The sequence below is a fragment of the Ahaetulla prasina genome, chromosome 1, assembly GCF_028640845.1.
Source record: "Ahaetulla prasina isolate Xishuangbanna chromosome 1, ASM2864084v1, whole genome shotgun sequence".
Taxonomy (NCBI): Eukaryota; Metazoa; Chordata; class Lepidosauria; order Squamata; family Colubridae; genus Ahaetulla; species Ahaetulla prasina.
Genome location: NC_080539.1, coordinates 340,321,911 through 340,343,595, shown reverse-complemented (window position 1 = coordinate 340,343,595; position 21,685 = coordinate 340,321,911). Strand labels below are relative to the sequence as shown.

The 21,685-nt window shown below is 34.2% G+C and overlaps 1 protein-coding gene across 5 annotated transcripts in view; it reads left to right on the top strand.

Annotated features, from left to right (window-relative positions):
• The window catches only part of PPP1R13B (protein phosphatase 1 regulatory subunit 13B), a 65,858-nt gene extending 44,258 nt beyond the window's left edge, over positions 1-21,600 (top strand). The window contains exons 5-18 of one of the 5 annotated variants that reach the window (XM_058162784.1): positions 2,711-2,812; positions 4,401-4,575; positions 5,905-6,101; positions 7,975-8,115; positions 9,055-9,235; positions 11,814-11,915; positions 13,569-13,732; positions 13,980-14,481; positions 15,146-15,903; positions 16,494-16,631; positions 16,717-16,850; positions 17,000-17,166; positions 18,459-18,658; positions 20,321-21,600. In XM_058162784.1, coding sequence (XP_058018767.1) covers positions 2,711-2,812; positions 4,401-4,575; positions 5,905-6,101; positions 7,975-8,115; positions 9,055-9,235; positions 11,814-11,915; positions 13,569-13,732; positions 13,980-14,481; positions 15,146-15,903; positions 16,494-16,631; positions 16,717-16,850; positions 17,000-17,166; positions 18,459-18,658; positions 20,321-20,362 — 3,003 coding nt within the window. In that variant the 3' untranslated portion in view covers positions 20,363-21,600. Of the gene's footprint in view, positions 1-2,710; positions 2,813-4,400; positions 4,576-4,618; positions 5,083-5,904; positions 6,102-7,974; positions 8,140-9,054; positions 9,236-11,813; positions 11,916-13,568; positions 13,733-13,979; positions 14,482-15,145; positions 15,904-16,493; positions 16,632-16,716; positions 16,851-16,999; positions 17,167-18,458; positions 18,659-20,320 lie in introns of those variants that run through there. The other 4 variants (XM_058162783.1, XM_058162786.1, XM_058162785.1 and 1 more) reach the window with 4 other exon arrangements.
• Positions 21,601-21,685: the final 85 nt, after the last annotated feature.

Below are 21,685 nucleotides of genomic sequence, written 5' to 3'. Positions count from 1 at the left end.
CTGTTGAATAACAGAATTATTTTAATCATGATATATAACATTCTTAGCAGTTCTTTGTCACCGGGATATGATAGAACTAAAAATGAAGTGAGACTTCACTGGCTGTTTCCAGTAGGTTTACTTTGCTGTAATGATTCCTCAGATGTAATAAGTTGAAGTATAAATATTATGTTTTTATAGAAGTTTTTCATTCATAGGTTAGTGTGGTCAGAATTATATTTGAACCAGTTCTATTTTAAGAGCAAGATTTCTCAGTTAATAGAAACCAATATTTGTTAGAAAGTGAAGCTCAGAATGAATTTTTGGAATGTGTGTGGGAGTAGTTATCTATGTAGAATGCCTTTTATGAACACTGGAAATGCACTATTATTATATTGTCAATGAGTGCCGTGAGGTTTTTGTGTCTTACATATGATAGGCTCAGGTGTGTTTTGAAAAATAAATGATGTCATTCAGAGAACAACTATATAAGTTGTATGAATACAATAGTTAGTTATTTGGGCTGTTAGACTTTAACAGGATTAGAAATGTTTACTGTTGTTTTCTTTGAACTTTGTTTTCTAATAGAAGACTTCATTTGGATGAGAAGAATTGCAGATATTTTTCATCCGTTTTATCTCTACTGTAATTGAATTAAAAGAATTAGAATTAAATGCTTTTCAGGAAAACAGTATTACTTGAGAACAAATTTATTAAGAAATTATTTAATTTTCAAAGACTTGGCTGCCCTACTTTGATGAGCCAAATATACTGGCTCAGATCTTCAAAATTGCAGCTGTGAAGCTGAGCGTCTTTCTTTTTCTTCTATAACCATCTTTTTCTCATCTGGAGAAAGCGGAAACAGCCAAGCATAATGCTACAGGTTTAAACCTTTGTTGTTATTTCTGTTTTGTTCATATACCACTGCAGAATAGTCATTAATGGTAAAGATTTGTCTAAATGTGTAGAAAGTATATTTGTATCTAGAAGGTTATCATAATTTGCTGTTATGGATAGAAGGTAAAATGTTATATTTTGGAGATACTTTAGTTATTTTGTCCTTCTATTATGAAATGTATGCACTTAACTGTAATATTTTGGGAAAAATGCTAAATTAAATTTTCTTTACTGTCTTACTGATTTTAATATGAATAGAAATTGCAGTTGGAACTATATCCTAGTCACAAGTTAAACTTTTTCTTAAGACATCTATCCAAAAAAAAACAAACCTTATTGAAAGAGTCCAAGACATGGCTCAATAGATCTGGACAGAAGTAACTTTCTTTTTACTGTCTAGTATTTTTATTTCCCTCATCCTTTTTGTGTTTTTTGATTTAGTATAATTCAGACTCATGGGTTTTAATATGCTGTATCAAATGTTGTAATATTTAAGCCATTAGGATTATGATGTATTCTTCTGTTGACTTTGTTTCGGTAATTGAATATTGTATTATTATGCACAATTATTTGATGGTAAAACAGTTCCAAAGATACTGTTCAATTGTGAAAAATAAAGTAATGAAAAAACATGTGCATTCATTAATCATGATACCATACTAATTATCAGATAATTTTGTTTGGTAGGCAGACCAGGCTAGCTTGAAATTCACAGTCCAAAACTGGTAGAAATTCAACATTATTAATAGAGGAAAAATAAGCATTCCGCTTTATGAAAGGAGAAAATATATTGTACATGAAATTGTAAAAAGAGAAATCTTTATTTAAGAAATGTGTATTTCCTAATTTATTTCTTTTTAAAAGTATGTTTTCCACTAATCAAGAAATGAAGCAATATGTTTTTGTTTAGTACAGATTTCATATTTTACAACCATAGAGTAATATTATCATATTTGTTATTTTTCTGTTTAATAATAGTGTAGTATTATAAGGTACCAGACAGCCCATGAACCATTGGGTCATCCTTTCAGAAATATTTCATTACATTAACATGAAACAGAATGACAAAACATGTGAGCAAAAAAGTAGTGGGAGTGACTTCCAACTTCCTGCTGACTTCCCTATTGATTTTGCATCTGAGAAGTTTGCAGGGAGCATTGGAAATCACAGTTGGATGACTGAGGCCAGCCATGATGACGCTACAGCGGCTACAACTTTGCAAATACAAATGATGTGAAGATCCTTGAAATTTAAAGGTGTATGAATGTATGGGTCTCAGATTTTGCATACATTTTAAGTTGTCAGATTTGGGGTGTCTCAATTCAAAAACGTTTGTGCTATGATGCACAGTTGGGCTAATTGAAAGTTACAAACATACAGAAGAGCTTTAATAGATTTTCGATAAACTAATGAGTTCTATACAGCATCCGATGTATAATAATATAAACAGTGTGTGAAAAATTTAAATACTTATTACTGAGTTTTTTAATTTTGGGGTTTGTTTTTTTATTTAGGATTGTTCTAGGATTTTGTTAGCTATGTTACTGTTTTTTGTGTTTTTTATAATTCACTGTTTGCCTACTTTTGGCTAAACATTTAAAAAATTAAAATGTGTCAGGCATGTAAAAGATATATTTGGTTTCAGGAAGCTAAATTTTCAAATATATTTCATATGTAATGTATATGTGTCATTTTGGAGCTCTGTTTTGTCTTGAGCTTGAGTAATAAATTATTGCTTGCTTTTAATTTTTTTCCACTTGTGAAACTGAAATTGTTTTACTATATCTCCATTGAATGCTCTTCCTTTTTTACAATTGATCTTTTTCCTTTATAGGTTGGAAATCCACGTGTTGAACTCACACTGTCAGAACTTCAGGATATGGCTGCCAGGCAGCAACAGCAAATTGAAAATCAGCAGCAAATGTTGGTTGCCAAGGTAAAACTTCCATCAGACTTTGAAAATACACTCTCCAGATTTTTTAAATCTGACTGTACGGAAAATGATGTAATCAAGAATTGCTGCAATTGTTTTTCTTTGCTTAAAATTCTGCTACAAGTGTACATATGCAACTGACCTTACATTAGGATTCTTAGTGAAGGTAGCATAATTGGTGATACTGCATCAATGTAGCAAAAATGGCTAGGATATTTTATAAGGCAGCAATTGAAACACAACACATATTTTATAGCTAGGCGTTTGGTTTGGTTTGGTTTGGTTTGGTTTGGTTTTATTAATAGTTCCTTGGAGGTAGTATGGATTAAACTGGCTTGATTATTTATTTCATCTCTGAGAATAACACCTCTGGTTCTTCCTCTTACCTGGCCCAGTTTCACCAGTTTATTTGAGCTCAACCGAAAATTTATATGGATGCTTTTAAATTAAGCATGGAGTGCTCTGTGAACGTCAAGAATGTTAAGAATAGTGATAATCTGAGTTTCCAAAAGTTTTGGAATATATGGATTATAAGTATAGAGAGATATAAGATTCCACTCTCCATTTTTTAAATTCTGGAATCATAAGTTAATAGTTAAATTGCACCAAATGATTTTAGACTCTGTGTGTGTGTGTGTGTGTGTGTGTGTGTGTGTGTGTGTGTGTGTGTGTGTGTGTGTATACACACTTTGGTTATATATAACCAAATAACCAAAGACTTACATATATATATACATATACATAGATATAGATATATAAAATAAACATGCTTACAGTACAACTGGACATGAATAGCATGTTCAGTGTTAGTGCAGAAAGAACAACCTATATTATGAAGGGACTGTAATGAATCCCCAGTGAGCAAAGGTTATAGCATATTTAGTTCAGAAAAGGAGTAAGTAAGTGGACATGATCGATATGTAAAAATTGTCCATAGTATATAGGCTATTTGTCTGAATAGGGATGTATTTTATCCATTAAAATTCTAAAAACCAACTGAAACGTAATTGATACAGTGTATATATTTTAATACTGAAATATTTTAGCATATGCTACTAAAATATATGCCATATTAGAGGGCAGAAATGAATTTTAGTTTTTGTTTTGTGTAATAACAAAGTGCAGTGAGAAAAAAGGAAGCATTTCCTGCATTTGTTCAGTTTATAGACTGTGATTTTACAGAAGTGATATATATCTTGCTTTGGATCTCTTTATCTTTATATGTTTGTAATCCTATGATAGTCACTGTTTCCTTTGGGAAGTTGTGTAATGGAGTGTTGGGACCAATTTTTCAGTGAAAGGAAGCATGTTTGAGTAGCAGGAAGTACGCTTTACAGGAAACTTGCAACTATGCTGGAATGAATAGTTTGCTTGAATTCTTAAAGTGTATATGAGGTTTGATCTTCTTAAAGGTTTGACAGGGAGTTAATATTTGTTTCTAGACTCAAAAGGAAAAATATCAGCAGGCAAGAAAGCTGTTAACTAATTTAAAGACTAACTGTCTCAGCATGCTTTTAATACTAACAGACTGACTGGTAATATTTTTCTAAAAATAAGTCAGAATGATTACATGTTGTACTTGTTTTGATAGGAACAACGTTTGCGATATCTCAAGCAACAAGAACGCCGTCAACAACAGTCTGTGTCTGAGAGTGAAAAACTTCAGAAACTTAAAGAACGAGTAGAGACCCAAGAGACTAAACTGAAAAAAATCCGTGCCATGAGGGGGCAGGTGGACTACAGCAAAATTATGAATGGCAATTTGTGTATGAGCGATTTCTCCCCATTTCTGTAATATTTGTTACTTGACTTTTTTGATCCATTATTTGATTTAGATATAGTTATGCAATGAGATGCCTGGCAGACTACTGTGGTACTTCAGATATAGAAAAGCAGTAATCTGAGCCATTTTGAACATGGAAGCCATTTCTGCTATTACACTTTTATTTTCCACCCCCTCCATTTTTCACGCCAAAAAGAACAACTGCTGTATCAGAATATAGCCAAATTTACATTATTTTTTAGCATGTTGTGAGCACACACTTGATTAAGAATGAAGTTCGTGTGTAGTTAAAACTGTTAAACTAGGTATGAATTATCTGAGCAATGCAAGACATTTATATATATATATTTTAAAAATGTGGCTTACTATGTGAGCTATAATGGTCTACTTTACATATAGTTCACCATCCTGGACATCCAATAGGTTCCCATCCTTTTTATCTTCCAGAGAGCATCCAAGATCTGGCTGTTCCCCCAGGCGCTGAAATAGGGTGAGGTCATAGTGGGAGGGGGCATAGTTTGATTTTAAGGTGGATATCTATACAAGAGTTTTACATAAATAAATATAATTCTGAGACATAGATTTACATACCATGCTTATTCAAAAAGGAAAGCACATGATTAATCACATTCGAATCAGAAGAGTTATTCAGTATTAATATTCTCAATTTTTACTGTTTTTAGAGAACCTCTTAATATTATTTCTTTCTTTCAAACATACAATATTTATAAATGCATACACAGATTTTTTTAAGTCCTTAAGTACAAATGCAGGCTTCTTTGTTTGTGGAATTTATAGGCTGGTTGTGGTTCCGATGTTTGGACATGGAGCTGGATTGTACAATTTAGGGCTTAGGTTTTCATGTCAGTGTTCTCAGTTTCCCATGTTTGTCCTTTATTGCTTGTATGTCCTGAGTGTAGGGAACAGAAATAAATGGGACTATTTATTTATTTAAGATCAGAAAACTTACAGCAAAAGAATATCATAATGAATTTCTGTCATGCAGATCACAGTTTCTGCATTTTTCATTCTTATTTTGCTCATAGAGATATAATGCAAACCAATAAAGGATGATATTTGTAGTTTTAGGTTGAAATGAGTCATCCTTGATGCTCTCTGGGCTTGGTTTTTTCTTGCAGATGTTTCATTACCCACATTAAGTAATATCATCAGTGCTAGTCATTGGGTAATGAAAACAACCAAGCTCAGAGGATGCCTCATATAATGCAAAGATTGCAAGGATATAATTCTAAAGTGTTGCATGTAATCTCTGATACTCATTGATATTTCCCATTTTTCATTTTAATTGTAGCTACTGAAATTGAACATATCAGTGCCATGTTCCAGGAGAAGCAGCAAGAATTACAAGCTGCAGTGTTAAAAGTGGACCAGCTTACTCAACAATTAGAAGATCTAAGAAAAGGGAAATTGAATGGGTTCCAGTCTTATAATGGACAGATGACCGGACCTGCAGCTATAGAATTAAAAAAATTATATCAAGAGCTACAGGTAAATAATTAAGATATTTACTTATTTATTAGCAGAAGCGTAGCATTTTCTCTAGTTCCTTTGGGCTTTTAAAAATCAGTCATTTCTCTATAACAAAATAAAACAAAAATAAAGCATCCATCAAAGCTGAACAGGACCCATCAGCTATGCTGCACTAACAGTTCAGCCGTATATATTTATTGGGCAACTCTACAGGTAATCTTTGAGTTATGTCAGCAATTGGAACTAGGATTTCCATCAGTAAATAATTTCATCATAAAGTATAATGGCAGTCCTGATTGCCATTGTACCCCCAGGACCAAATGGGTAATTAAGCAAGGACATCATGTAGCTGCAACATGGGAAGAGCCAGAAGTTCCAGGCAAGGAGGCTGGTGGGTGAGATCTACAGATGGGCAGTTGAGTGGGCTCTATAGAGCACAGGTCATGAGATAAAATGCTGGGAATGATTTTCAGCCTCCCACCGGCTTCCCCATTGATTTTGCTTGTGGGAAACCAATTTGGAAGGTCACAAATGGCAATCGTGACCATGGGATACTGTAAATGTTGCAATTGCAAGCCAATTGCCAAGCATCCAGATCACAATCACATGACCACAGAGACACTGCAATGATTACAATTTTGAGAAATGGTCTTAAAATCCCCTCATTTAGCACCGATATAACTTGAAGTTCCTGAATGAGTGGGCATAACTCAAGGACTACCTGTATCTTTTATGAAACTGTTATCCTGTGTAAATGAGAAGGTGTCCTTCTATGTCACAGTGCCTGCCCTGTTGATTGGGCACTGCCTCTTTTTGAGATTTGGATGATCATATCTGTCTTGGCTTTTCAAAAAAGACTGTTAAAACTAGGGTTTTTCTCCAAGTGTAAGGGCCAAGATATTAGAGGAACCTAATTAAAAAGTTAGCTTTATTTTTTCTGGAGAAACCACAGGTCTTCAAATTAAGTGAAAAGGAGACTGTAGTCTAAAATTATTTTAAATCCTGTTATAACATGCCTTTCTGCTCCTCACTATATTCAGATCAAAAATAAACAGAGAATGAGGACGGAAATTACACACCAGCACTTTTCTGCTCACCTCTGAAATGATCTGAACAGTAGCAGTAGGATACTAAGAGATCTAGAATGAACTTCTTGATATTAGCTTACTCAATTTAGATAGTATTCTGACTTTGTCTGACTACCTTAAAATCTCACATGATTACATATAGATTATTTTTGGTCTTTGTACAACAGACATATAGATTTCTAGCTCTGCAAAAGTTGGTCTGCAGTGAGCTAGACCTGAAATTCTGATGGGATCTCCCTCCATAGATACACTTTAAGTGAATGAAATTCCCTTACTTTTCTCTCAGTTCCTGAAAAAGGTTTTTTTTTTTTTTTTGTTTACATTTATACCCCGCCCTTCTCCGAAGACTCAGGGCGGCTTACAGTGTATAAGGCAATAGTCTCATTCTATTTGTATATATATATATTTTTTTTTTTACAAAGTCAACTTATTGCCCCCCCAACAATCTGGGTCCTCATTTTACCTACCTTATAAAGGATGGAAGGCTGAGTCAACCTTGGGCCGGGCTCGAACCTGCAGTAATTGCAGGCTACTGTGTTCTTAATAACAGGCTTTACCAGCGTGAGCTAAACCGGCCCTTTAGTTTGGGTGTCTTAAACAACGTTCTCTTACCAAACTATTGAGTTTCAGAAATTTCTGAGATACACATGAACTACTGTCGTTTCATATTTTTAAAAATGAAACAAATTTCGTAGCATGCATGTTTAGATCCTGTCTGCTTGATCTTAATTCTTTTCACATTAAATATCTGTGAGTAAATTTGGATCAACTTTGAATGATAATTATTTTTTTTAAAAAAATAGATTCGCAACAGGCTTAATCAAGAACAGAATACTAAACTTCAACAACAGAAAGAACTTTTGAACAAACGTAACATGGAAGTAGCTATGATGGACAAACGAATCAATGAGCTACGCGAGCGCCTGTACAAGAAAAAAGTTGAGGCACGTCAAAAAGAAAACATCCCTGTAAGATAAAGTATTAAAAGGGCCACATTTCAGTGAGTTCTGTAAAGCCCAATGAATTTCCATTTTTATGCAGCTGTAGTATTCTAATATCTTATGGAAATACTCTTAAGTTAATGAGAAATGTATAACTTTTTAAAATATTTATTCATACCACAGATACACATGTGTGATTAAAAATGTGTTAGGCTGGCAAAATCTAGTGTTTATTTTCAATATTGCATAAGAGATTGTGTATGAAACAGATGACAATTTAAGAAGAATGCTCTGTAATCTGAAAAATACTAATTCTTGCACAGAATGCTCTTATAATTAGAACAGTAAAATAGAAATTGTATTTACTTTTTTATTAAATGTGTTTGCCACCTATCTTGCCAAAGGAGAAATGATCTTCTCCTCTCTTGATTTTCCTATCTATTGATATTTCTAGCCACATCCTTCTAACTTAAAACCAGTAGAATGTGAGCGGGAAACCTCTGACCATCTATAACTTGCTGAACCACAATTTTCAGAACCTTCAGCGGTTGTGGCCAATCACGAGCGAAATCTGTCAGGTGTATTTTTGTAACATATGAAAGGCTACAGTTTCTTCAACCTTACAACTGGAAGAAAATAGATTATATCTGAGATAATGTCTGATCATTTTTTCTATATTGAAGTAGACATCAAGTGATTTAAGTTTCCAGGATTGAAGGCATTAATATTATTAAAAAATACAAATTGTAAATGTGTGTGTGTGCCTGACTTCATCATAAAATCATTTTTAAAAACATGCTATCTCTTAAAACATCCAATAAGATTGAAATGAAGGAAGTGGAGTAGATGGCACTAATTACTTTTTAGCTTCAATGAAGCAATTCTAGCTTTTTTTTAAAAAAAAAGGCATATTAACACAAGTTTTGATTTGTTATTTTTTAGTTAAATCGGATAAATGGAACTTCCTCACCACAGTCCTCATTGAATGCTTCAGGCAGAGTTGCAGCAGTTGGGCCATATATTCAAGTTCCTAGCTCCAATAACTATGCTGTACCACTTGACCCAGTAAAACCACAGTCCCTCACAATTACTACTAGCACAACTCACGGAAGGTCCAAATCTGGTAAGTAGCTCTTATTGATTCTACCTGTTCTGTGAAGAGGGAGATGATCAAGGAGTATTTCTTTGGGATTATATATTCTTTAGGATTACTATTTGTCTGGAGTATCTTTATCTCTTGGGATAAAATATACCCTATGACTTTCATTAAGAGTTGTAAGTGTTGTACCTTGATGAAGGCATCTTTTCTTTTATGTACACTGAGATGGTATGCACCAAGACAAATTCCTTGTGTGTCCAATCACACTTGGCCAATAAAAAATTCTATTCTGTATAAAACAGGTTCATTCAGAATACATGTAATGTCACATTTTTGTTCCTGTAATTTCTGGGGTGGGGTTGGGGTGTTGTTTTTTTTACGTCATTTATCAGTCATTTTTTTTTATTTTTATCCATAACCTACTGGAATTCTTTCTCTTCTTTTTATTTGTGACCATATCTAGTTATTTCCTATAGTTACAAATTATGAGTATGATGGACAAACTCCAGGTTTATAGAAGATTTCTGATTTAAACATTATAATGAATTGTCTTCTATTATTTCCCTCTCTTCAATGTGGTGTGCATAATATTCATTCTATCTTTTCTAAAATCTTGCATTATGAATTTGTAGATTATTTAAAAATTAAGAAATTCCAGTTTTAATATCGGTATATAAAGTCTTATATACAGATTACATGTTAAACACAAAGGAATGTTTAGAGATTTTGTCATATCCACCTGTGTATTTTAGATAAATGTGTATATGAGTTTTGGGGAGGAGGAAAAAAAAGAGAATGATTCAGACATTTTCATGATTAGCAAATCTTAATACACTTTATATTATACGCTTCTATACTATATAGAAGAAACACAATATTTTGTTAACGTTAACTGTGATGCCACTTTCAAAATACTGAGGATAATCTCTGTTTCCAAAGAAACATGAATGCACGCGTTGTTCATCTCAAAAAGTGCTTTTTCAAAAGGCAACTGAACTGTTTTTCCTTGAGGAAGAAGAACAAAACGTTTCATTTGTCATCCAAGAAACAAAATGTTATGTTCTTCTTCAAGGGAAAAAAAACAGTCCAGTTGCCTTTTGAAAAAGCACATTTGAGACAACCGTGACCTGGATGACTGAGAATCTCCACAGACATGCATTGTTCATCCTACCTTTACTTATATGCTCTGCTGTGTTCAAGCAAAACAAATGATGTAATTTTAGAAACATTTTAAACTAATCTTTTCGTAACCCTAGAATATCTTTGTGACTAGAATAATTTGGGGATTTAAAAATAAATAAATCAGGAATAAAAGAAAGTTCATACTTTCATTCTTGATCTTATGAATTTTCGAAACAGTTATGAATTCCCTTGGTGGTTTCAGAAAGCAGGTCACCCACACCAAAGGGCAAAGAAAAATAAAGTTTTCTTGGGAAACAGTGCAAAAGTGCTTTGTCACTGTCTTCTAGGATATTTTCTGAACTTCTTAATCTAGTTATAACCATTGGAATTTTTAATGATGTCTCTATTCTAGTAATAAACCAGGTTTAACTTTTGGAGATTCGTCATCTGTTACCAATGTAACTAGGCACCATGTTTGTAGGGCTTCAGACTTAAGAGACTTTAGAAGTGCTATTATGTTTATTTTGTGTGACTATCTTTATTTTTTTTAATTTTTTTTATTTACATTTATATCCCGCCCTTCTCCGAAGACTCAGGGCGGCTTACAGTGTATAAGGCAATAGTCTCATTCTATTTGTATATTTACAAAGTCAACTTATTGCCCCCCCAACAATCTGGGTCCTCATTTTACCTACCTTATAAAGGATGGAAGGCTGAGTCAACCTCGGGCCGGGCTTGAACCTGCAGTAATTGCAGGCTTTTGTGTTCTAATAACAGGCTCCTTACAGCCTGAGCTATTCCGGCCCTATCTGCATATGTCTTGCCTGAAATGAAAATGAGAAAACAATTCTCACAGCTATTACTTTGAATTTTTTCATATAATTAAATTAAAACCTGGAACTGCACCAGGATACAGCTTGTATTTGAGTATATAGGATATTATGGTCTATATTCTGTGAAATGCAGAAATAACTGACTCTTTTAACATTCAGTCATTTTTTGCAATAGGTATTTTGCTCTTGTGTTTTGCTAATAGGTCTTGGAATTTTAATAAAAAACAACACACACTCCACAAGCCAGAATTCTGCCATGTCTCTATCCTACATTTTAGTATATATTCTGATATTAACTTGACTATGAAACTTTCCAAGACAGATTTTAAGCTATAGATTTGATGTCACTTTTTAAAGATATTAATCTTTTCAGCATAATTTATTTAGATTTATAATATACATTATTTGCCTACAGAAATTAATTTTAAGGTGGTTTATAATCCTACATGAGATTTTTACATGTGAAAAAAGTTCTTTAAATATAAAAAATATTTTGGCTGCTGCTTCAGCTATAATTTTTTTAAAAACCCCACATTTCCTCTTACTAGGCAAGCAGGCATGAAGGTGATTGTTACGGTAATGGCAGCGGTTGGGGCGGTTTGAGCGGGTAGAGAAAGTTGATTTTCTAATTCTTTGTACTATCCTAGATGATGGTTATAGGTGGTCATGGACAGTATCAGACCTTGATGTCAGGCCTGAATGCAGCTCTACATGGTATCCAAGAAACAAAACTAATCAGTTTCGGAAATGTATGTTTTACAAACCATAATATATTTAAACCAACTATATTCTTCAATGGTTTTTAACTTCAGTCAAAAATCAAGTCATTTCATTCTCAACTGATTACTTTTCAGCATGTTAAATTTGAAGATAAATCTATAACATTTAAAATTGCTAATATTAATTTTAATATACTGTTATTCCATTTTTTGCATTCTATTCAGCTTCTTGAAAGATTTATCTTTCTAAGAAGAGATTTAATTAAAATAAGATTATTCAGTAATAATTGATAATATATACATATTGGGTGATTGAGTAGAGAATCACAAAATGGATATTTAATAACCAAAATTGAAAATCATGCTCGTGTATGTGTATGGGAGAGAAATATAGTTATTGACAGATTATCGAAACTATAAGGAAATATATACTTTAATGTTGTAGAATTTCCCTACAGTTATATATGCTCTTGAGACTCTAGAAAGAGTAGAGAAGAGCAACAAAGATGAAGAACGGTTGCAGGAACTGGGTATGTCTAGTTTAATAAAAAGAAGGACTAGGGGAGACATGATAGCAGTGTTCCAATATCTCAGGGGTTGCCACAAAGAAGAGGGAGTCGGGCTGAGGGTAGAACAAGAACAAGCACCTGAGGGTAGAACAAGAAGCAATGGGTGGAAACTTATCAAAGAAAGAAGCAACTTAGAACTAAGGAGAAATTTCCTGACAGTTAGAACAATTAATAAGTGGAACGACTTGCCCTCAGAAGTTGTGAATGCTCCAACACTGGAAATTTTTAAGAAAATGTTGGATAACCATCTGATTGAGATGGTGTAGGGTTTTCTGCCTGGGCAGGAGGTTGGACTAGAAGGCCTCCAAGGTCCCTTCCAACTCTGTTGTTATATTATATTATATATTCTCAATTTATTAACTAAAAAGTGTGATTTATTTCAGCTTTAAATAAGTTAGATTAAGACACAAAATGGTATATTCTAAGTTTCATCTTCCGCAGAATCTTTTCCTGGAGTTCATGTACAGTAGCATTGAGTAAATTTGTGAGCAACAGTGAATATGGGAGTTTTGTTTTTAGAATAAAATATTTTCCCCAGACATGCCCTTTAATATCAATCTCTCTCTCTCCTTCTCTCTCTCTCTCTCTCTCTTCCTCCCTCCCCCACCCTCTCTTTCTGTCTCTCCCTCCCTCCTTTTCCCTCTCCCTCTCCCTCCTCTCTCTGTCCCCCCCCCCATGTGTGTGGATGTATTTACATAAGCTGAGTATAGGATCTACTGTTTCTTCTGCTTCTTTGCACGATCAGTGTTTTTCTTCTTATTAATATAATAAGTTATTAAACTTGTGTGTTGCTGATTTGGGCACTCACAACAATCAAAGAAATCACAGTAAAACTGATAAAAGATAAAGAAATTAAACATGGCAAGTGTGACAGACAAATGGAATGAAGCAAGAGGTCTTATTCTCCTTTCACAAAGGTCTGAGCCTGAGGTTGGGCCTTCATGGCTCTTCTAATAAACAGTCCATAAATAATGAACTTTTAGAATTAAAAGTAAATCTGTTTTTTGGCTTTTCTGTTACCACTTTTATTTCCTTAATGTAAATATTTTTTCTAGATCTATTTGATTTATTCCCCAAGCATATCTTTAATGAAACATTTTCCTTTTTTTTGAAGCTAATGATGGAACATGGCCTGCACTTAAACAAACTGCTGTGGTAAAGCCACCACAACTCTCTAATACAGACTGGAAGGAATCAAACATGGATGCAAGTTTAAAACAAGGAACTATATCCAGTCAACCTTTGTCATCTTCAGGCTTAGGAAGCACTGATAAACTGGTGGGTTTTTTATTATGTACCTCCCTCCCTCCCTTTCTTCCTGCCTTCCTCTTGCTTCACATAATATTAAAAAAATCATTGTTTTTACAATTTGGTACAGAATCTGTATACAACTCATTTGTTAAAATGTTATACTATGGAGCTCCTTGGCAAAATTTTATGCTTCTTGTCATTAGATTTATATTTCAGTTATCTAGTGTGAAATAGAGCAGTCTAATGAGCCTTTTAACATTTGTTTTTTCCTTAGAGTCTTGATGTGGGCAAAATACCACCAACTATTCCTGGTGTAAATAAACAGTTGCCTCAAAACTATGGGACCTATCCAAGCTCTGTTCCTTCAGGACCAGGTTCCACTAATTCCTTGGAAAGACGAAAAGATGGCAGCCTGCCAAGGCCTAGTTCTACAGCTGTGAACCGGCAAAGACCTATTCCTTTACCACCCACAAGCAGCATTCACCAACCAAGTTCTTCACAGCAGATACAGCAGAGAATATCTGTGCCTCCAAGTCCAACATACCAACCTTCTAATGCACCATTATTTCCAGGCGGTGATAGCAGGCCTGATCTCCCTTTAACAGTGGCCATTAGGCCTTTCTTAGCTGAAAAAGGTTCAAGACCCCAGTCTCCTAGGAAAGGGCCTCAAACTGTGAATTCAAGTTCCATATATTCAGTCTATCTGCAGCAAGCAACTCCACCAAAGAACTATCAACAAGCTGTGTATAGTACACTAAATAAGTCAGTTAAAGCAGGTAGAATAATTTTATGCTACTTTTGATTTTCTAGCTATGCTATAGAAGTTGCAACTCTTTAGGAATTATGATCAGACTTGATTTGTTTAACAGTTTAATAATTGTGAACAGTGATTCTGAGATGTATATCAAAAAGACATAAAAAGATATATAATGAGGTCCTTGATGCTTTCTGAGCTTGATTGTTTTCTTGTAGGTAGGTATTTTATTTCCAAACTAGATAACATTTTAAAATGTATTTAGTTATTTGTATCTCATCTTTAGTATTTTTACAAATAATTCAGGGTGACCTGTTCAGCCTCAAGGAGAGAAAAGAAATGATTAACTTAATTTCTCTCATTCACGCTTCCAAAAAGTACTTACCTTTTGGTGTGATAATTTGTTTCCTGCTTAAAAAATGTCTTCTCTCTGTTTACGTACCTGTTTCAGGGGGCTAAAATAAAACAAACATGGTAAATAATCATACATGTTTGGCGTTATAATTTCTTTCTCTTCAGGATACAATTTCTGAAGATTGTAGAAGGGATTGGAGAGTAATATATGTGTATTAGGAAGTGTCACAAAGTCAACCACTAGCTTAAGTAATTTTGATTTTTTTTTTTCCATTTAAAATTATATAATTTTACTTTACTTTTAACTGTCCCTTTTTTACCTTTCTTCTCAGTCTATGGGAAACCTGTTGTACAGTCTGGCTCAACATCTCCTTCACCACTTCCCTTCCTTCAGGGATCTTTGCCTACCAGTACATCACAGTCTCAAGCACCAAATGATATGAGTGAAAAAGAGCAAGAGCAAGAAAGCACCCCATCCTCTGGGGATAACAGTAACGTAGAAAACATTCCTCGCCCTCTCAGTCCGACAAAGCTCACTCCTATTGTTCATTCACCCCTTCGTTACCAAAGTGATGCTGATCTTGAAGCTCTTCGCAGAAAACTTGCCAATGCTCCTAGGCCCTTAAAAAAGCGAAGTTCTATCACAGAGCCAGAAGGCCCCAGTGGACCAAATATTCAAAAACTCTTATACCAGCGCTTTAATACTTTGGCAGGAGGAATAGAAAGTGCCCCTTTTTATGAGTCAAGTAAATCACAAGATTTCATCGGTACCTTGGCAGATGTTGATAATGGGAACATGAATACTAATGGCAATATTGAGGATCCAGTGTCAGTACCTTCTACAGTTCCTCTTTCTGATGAGCCTTCATCAGATGCTAATGATAATGAACTACCTTCTCCTGCAACTGAGGAGTTGATCAGTGTAGAAACTACAAATCAAATTCCCGAGACAACTGAGGATGATAACAACAACAACCCCGCTATGGCTCCTATTGAGCGGCCTCCTAGTCCAACACCCATGGGCAGTTCCCCAGATGATGATGAAGTGCAGGTGCTACCAGTTCTTCCTCCTGCACCTCCACTTCCTGTGGTAAGTTACAGCAAAACAGAAATGATGTATTTTAAAAACGTATTTTTTAATGAATGTCTTTTTAATTTGTCATAAATTAGAGGCTATACTTCAAAACTTTCAGTTGAGGGTTTATGTTCCACAATCCAGTCGTGGCCAACAACAGTAGGTCATACCAATAAGTCAACACATCTTTAAGCAGGAGAGAGAAATAAAAAGCTGAGTCTCTCCAATGTTTGAAGATTATTAAGATCCTAGAATAGCTCAAGTAGATTTTCAGTTGTATTGAGAGAATATGGTATATTGCGTTTCATGCATACTTAAAAGGTGAAGGTCAAGCTGGAATACATCTTCTATTTGTTCTAACTCATGTTCATTTCTAACCTCCAACAACGGATAAGAAATGAAAACTGAATCTTCATTAGCTAGTGGATAATGAGATAGTGAGATGAACAGTGTATAAATTTAATAACTAATGAAGAATGAGACCTGGATAGTGAGATGGGTGATATATAAATTTAATAAATACATAAATTAAAATAACATTTCATTTGGATAAATTGAATATTGTCACAGTAAAGTAATTTAAATGTAACTGTCACACTTTTCAGACAAAAAGGACCAACCTGAAGAAACCAGATTCGGAGAGAACTGGTCATAACTTGCGGGTAAAGTTCAATCCCTTGGCCCTGCTCTTGGATGCCTCACTAGAGGGAGAATTTGATCTAGTGCAAAGGATCATATATGAGGTAAGCTTGGAAATAGGATCAAATTCATCAGCTTTGTTTAATACATAAAAATATTTTCATATAGTTATACTTGTTTTTCCCCTAGGTGGACGATCCCAGCAAACCTAATGATGAAGGAATTACCCCTCTGCACAATGCAGTTTGTGCTGGCCATCACCACATAGTTAAATTTTTGTTGGATTTTGGGGTCAACGTTAATGCAGCGGACAGTGATGGATGGTAAGGTATTAATGTAATATATTAATAACCCTTCTAACAATAGAAGAACTAGCAGCCAGATGCTAGTTGGTTTCATCTTAGCATATCTATTTATATCCTTTATTTGCCTTAAATTATATATTATATATCCAATATCTACTTTGTTTCAGGACTCCTTTGCATTGTGCTGCCAGTTGCAACAGTGTTCATCTCTGTAAGTTACTTGTTGAATCTGGAGCAGCAATTTTTGCTTCAACTATAAGTGATATAGAAACTGCAGCAGATAAATGTGAGGAGATGGAAGAAGGATATATTCAGTGTTCCCAGTTCCTATATGGTAGGTTTCATGTTTCCGTGTAGAATTTGAAGATTCATAATCAAATTCATGCAGTGGTCTTTTCTCAACTCAGTTCAAGATCTATATTAGCATTTATATTATTACAAAAAAATTATTGTGGATATTTGCACACATAGACATACATTTTTATGAGCAGTACTTTTTCTTATCTGAATTTGTGTAAATGGAGAAGTAGAAAACCTAAGTTCACTTGCCATCTGTCCCAGTCTGGTGCCCTTCAGATGTTAAGATTGCAGTACAACCCTAATAATATCTGTCAGATGAAGAAAGCTTTTATTTAGATTGGCCCCTGTAACAGTTGATAGGAGTAATCGTTCCTCCTTGTTTGCTCAGTACTTTGACTGCTTTTTAAGATTCCAGGTATTTGCCACTTTAAAATATCACCATTACATAGTATGGCCAGTAGACAGGACTCAATTCTCTCAAAGAAAATGTGTGTATGTGAGTAATGTGTGTATGAGAGAGGGTTTAAAAGAGAATGGAGAGATTATAAAACAGATTGATATATTATTTTCCCATATTCATTTCATTTCTATCTTTGAGGGAGTTCAGCAGTTAAGAAATAGGAAAAATAAATAAATACCATCTTTTTACTGAAAATCAGATCTAATGAAATCTTAACTTTAGCAGATATTTACTTTTTTGGTCTCATCATTGGGCTCTGTTTTTAAGACTTCTCGATCAGAACCTGCTGCATCATAGCAAAATCATTTGGGATTCACTTCTCCAATCAATAGAAATTTCTTCTCTGGGCATCAAGTATTTGTATCATATAGCGCAAATATGCACTAATCATGGCCAAATAGAGAAAGGTGGGTTCTTTAGAGCAGCGGTCCCCAACTTTTCCAGCTTTGTGGACTGGGGGGGGGGGAGAGAGATGGTTCTGTGCAAATGGAGCTTTAAACACGAGTGTGTGTACCCGCTACTTGCACAAATGAAGTTTCACATGCTCACCCACATTTTTTTTTTGCCTGTTACTCAACTATGTCCAAAGTCCATTGGAGTTTCTATACCTCCCAGAGACCACTGACATTGAGAGTTTAATGAAGTCAAATAAATGAATGAATAAATAAATGAATATTTTTACTGATGAAGCAGTGATGTAGGGATTGGTTATAAACTTTACATTTTTATTCCTACTGGTCAGAAACAAGGGATTTTGATATTTTATAATTATATAAATTATGATTAAATAAATTTTAATTTCATAATTGAAATGATAGTTTCCGATTTTAAAATTGTTCATTTTTTGTTAAAACATTTGTTAACAGGTATACAAGAGAAGTTAGGAGTCATGAACAAAGGCATAGTTTATGCATTGTGGGATTATGAAGCTCAGAACAACGATGAGTTGTCATTGCATGAAGGAGATGCGCTTACAATTTTGCGGCGCAAAGATGACAATGAGACAGACTGGTGGTGGGCTCGGCTCAATGACAAGGAAGGCTATGTGCCTAAAAATCTCTTGGGGGTACGTATAATATATATTTTATCCTAAATTGTGATATAGTGCCTAGGCTGAATATCTGATTGTTCATACCAAAACCATTACAAATTGTGGTATTTATTTTGAAACAAGGAATAACCACATTAGAAATCATTAAAAATTATGATTAATCTAGTTTTATAATGTATTTCAATTCACCTTCTAAAAGCTTGAAGTAGTTGTCATAAAATCTACCATTAGAAAATAATTACATGTACAAATTACCATAGTGTAAGAATAATCCATATGAAGGGCTAGAGAATCCTGGTCAGTAAAAGGAAACTTTCATTTCATCATGGTCTCTATGATACATATATATAAGGCAAGTGTCCCCATGTATGGCCATTTGCAGTGCCTCATGGTCACATGACTACATTTTATTATGGGTTTTGCCAACACATGCGCTGCAAAAGGCCATAAATGGGGACACTTTCCTACTGCCCAAAATGCAGCCAGGTGACCACCGTCAACCAGGCATCAGATTCAAATTATAAGTATCTGAAGAGGTCGCTATGAAACCTGTTGCAAATGAAGAACTGCCTGTAATAGACTTTTGTAAACATTGACAGTCTCTTTTGATCACATCTGATACAACAGGTCTTCTCATCCAAGAGTAACATTTTGGAACCATGTGTTGAAGACCATAGATTCTAAGACTACTAAACCATTTCCCTCAAAACTCATTCCTTCTGTTAGTTCTAGATGCAACTGTGTCAAAATCGCTGATTGATGGTTCCCAGGCTCCTTTGCAGGTTTAGGTACAGATGGCTTTTTTATTTATAAGCTGTTTGGCCACTTTTCAAAAGGCAGGAATTTTTTTGTCCCTGACAAAGGGCTTTGAAAAAGAGGTCAGCTATCATACTATGGCAGGACAAAAAGAAGAGAAAAATAAGGCCCATGGGTTGCTCCAGAAATTTCTGTGGTGATCCTAGAAAAAGCATTTAGCAAGAATTATGCAGATGTATATGGGAGCAAGACATGCCAAAATTCATTAAAGCTCTTGAAGGTTTTGATCAGAGCTCTGCATGGGTACAGAGTCTGTGTGAATTCACTGATGATCACTTGAATATCTAAGTTGCAAATAGTTAACATTATTTTCAGGGGTTTGGGGAAATTATTAGAACTAAAAACTGCTAATACTGATTGAACTTTAAATTCAGAAAATGACTATGAATAGAAGTTTCAACATGGGAAAATGGGTATTCTATACCTTTTATGAAAATTGATACAAAAGCCAGTACCCATAACTTTTATTTCACTGCACTATTTGGTGTTCCTTCTGATATCAGGCAAACTTGACAAGAACAGCATTCTTTAGATATATAGTGACTTACAGTGACAATTGAAACATTCTAAAGTAAAAATTCAATTGATAAATTAATGATTGTCCTACAGTAGCTACACCTCTTTGCGTTACCTTTGGCAAACCAAGATATACAGTATTTAATATATGTATATACAGTATATACTTTAAATAGTAACAATTTGTTTTATTTCTGTAAAAAAGCCAAGAAGTATTTTTCATTGCACACCCATTTATTTTTTTTTACAATGCTTCAAAATTTCTAGAAATGTTACAACTTTGTCCTTACATGTCCATCATTCTTTTGCACTTGAAAGTTTACTTCCAATTTCATGTTATTGCAGTTATACCCAAGGATAAAACCAAGACAGCGAACACTTGCCTGAATCACTTGATTTGTCAATATTTTTTTCTGGGAACTGGAAGATAGAAAGTATACACTGGAGACATTTGCAATTACATTTCACCACAAATTAAAGCTATTCTTGTTTTAAATGGTGCTCTTGTTTAATATGATAGACAGCATTTGAGATTTTCAATCTGCAGTTTGTAAGTGAGGTCTGCTCCATATTAATCTGCCAATCATTGAGAGAGGTACTCAAACAGTCTACAGTATTTTTTTGCCAATTGAATTAAAAGTTATAGATGTTAAATTGTAAAATGCAGATATGCTGTCTACTCTGTCATAGTTCACTGTAGCTGCCCTGTTATGTCAAGAACTTAACATTCAGTTGAATATTTTAATTGTAAAGTTTAATGTGTAAATCCTTAAAGATCCTGTAAGAGTTGACAACTCGAAGTAATGAACAATCTTCCGATATAAAAGGTGTTTCTGACAGGACAGAGAAGCATTTATGCTGAATGGATTTTGCACACTTCTAAAAACTGCACTTGTTCCTTCACTTGATGTTTCTTCTTGATATTCTGCTTACAGTACAAATTGATCTTCCCAATATTCTATTACCATTCCTCAAACACATCCCGATTTCTATTTCCTAGACAATGCTGGCTTAAGGAACTTGTATGTCTTATGAAAGAAAAGTGCAATAGTTGGAAATGGTAAGAGGTAGGCTATAGAAGCTAGAAGATTCAATTTAAGGACTTTTAAATTTTATTTGTGAACGTAGGAAGGTGATTAAAAGGTTGAATAAAAAGACAAGTTGGTTCAGTAGATTGAGGCTGAGAAAAGAGAGAGTGTTTTCTTTTTGGGCAGAAATAGTATCTGCGATTCTAGTGACCCTGCTTGCCAGGGTGAGATATGCAATAAACCCAGTATCTACTTTCAAGCAAAAAAGCACTTCACTGGAATACTAATTGTACATGGTTTTATATACAGAAGTCTATTTTGAACTTCCCATTATGTTGTAACCATGCTTGGTTTTTTTGCCAGTAAACTCTAGACCAATTGGCTTTATTCATTACACATTGTGCATAATTTATAACCATTCATGCAGTGCTGTGACTTGCTTTTATTATTGTTTAGCATCAATTGTATATATTGTGTGATGAGAAGTGAAAGGGTATTGTAAAAGAATATTTGCTAAATGAAATTAAAAGTTAAAAGCCTGCAATACACTGCTAATCCAGTGTGCACAATAAACTACGACTAAGATATTGTTGACGTTTTGGGTGTTTGTCTGCTTTTTCTATATACTTTTTCTGAAAGTCGTTCATTAAGTTTTCATATACACAACACATCTTACATGTAC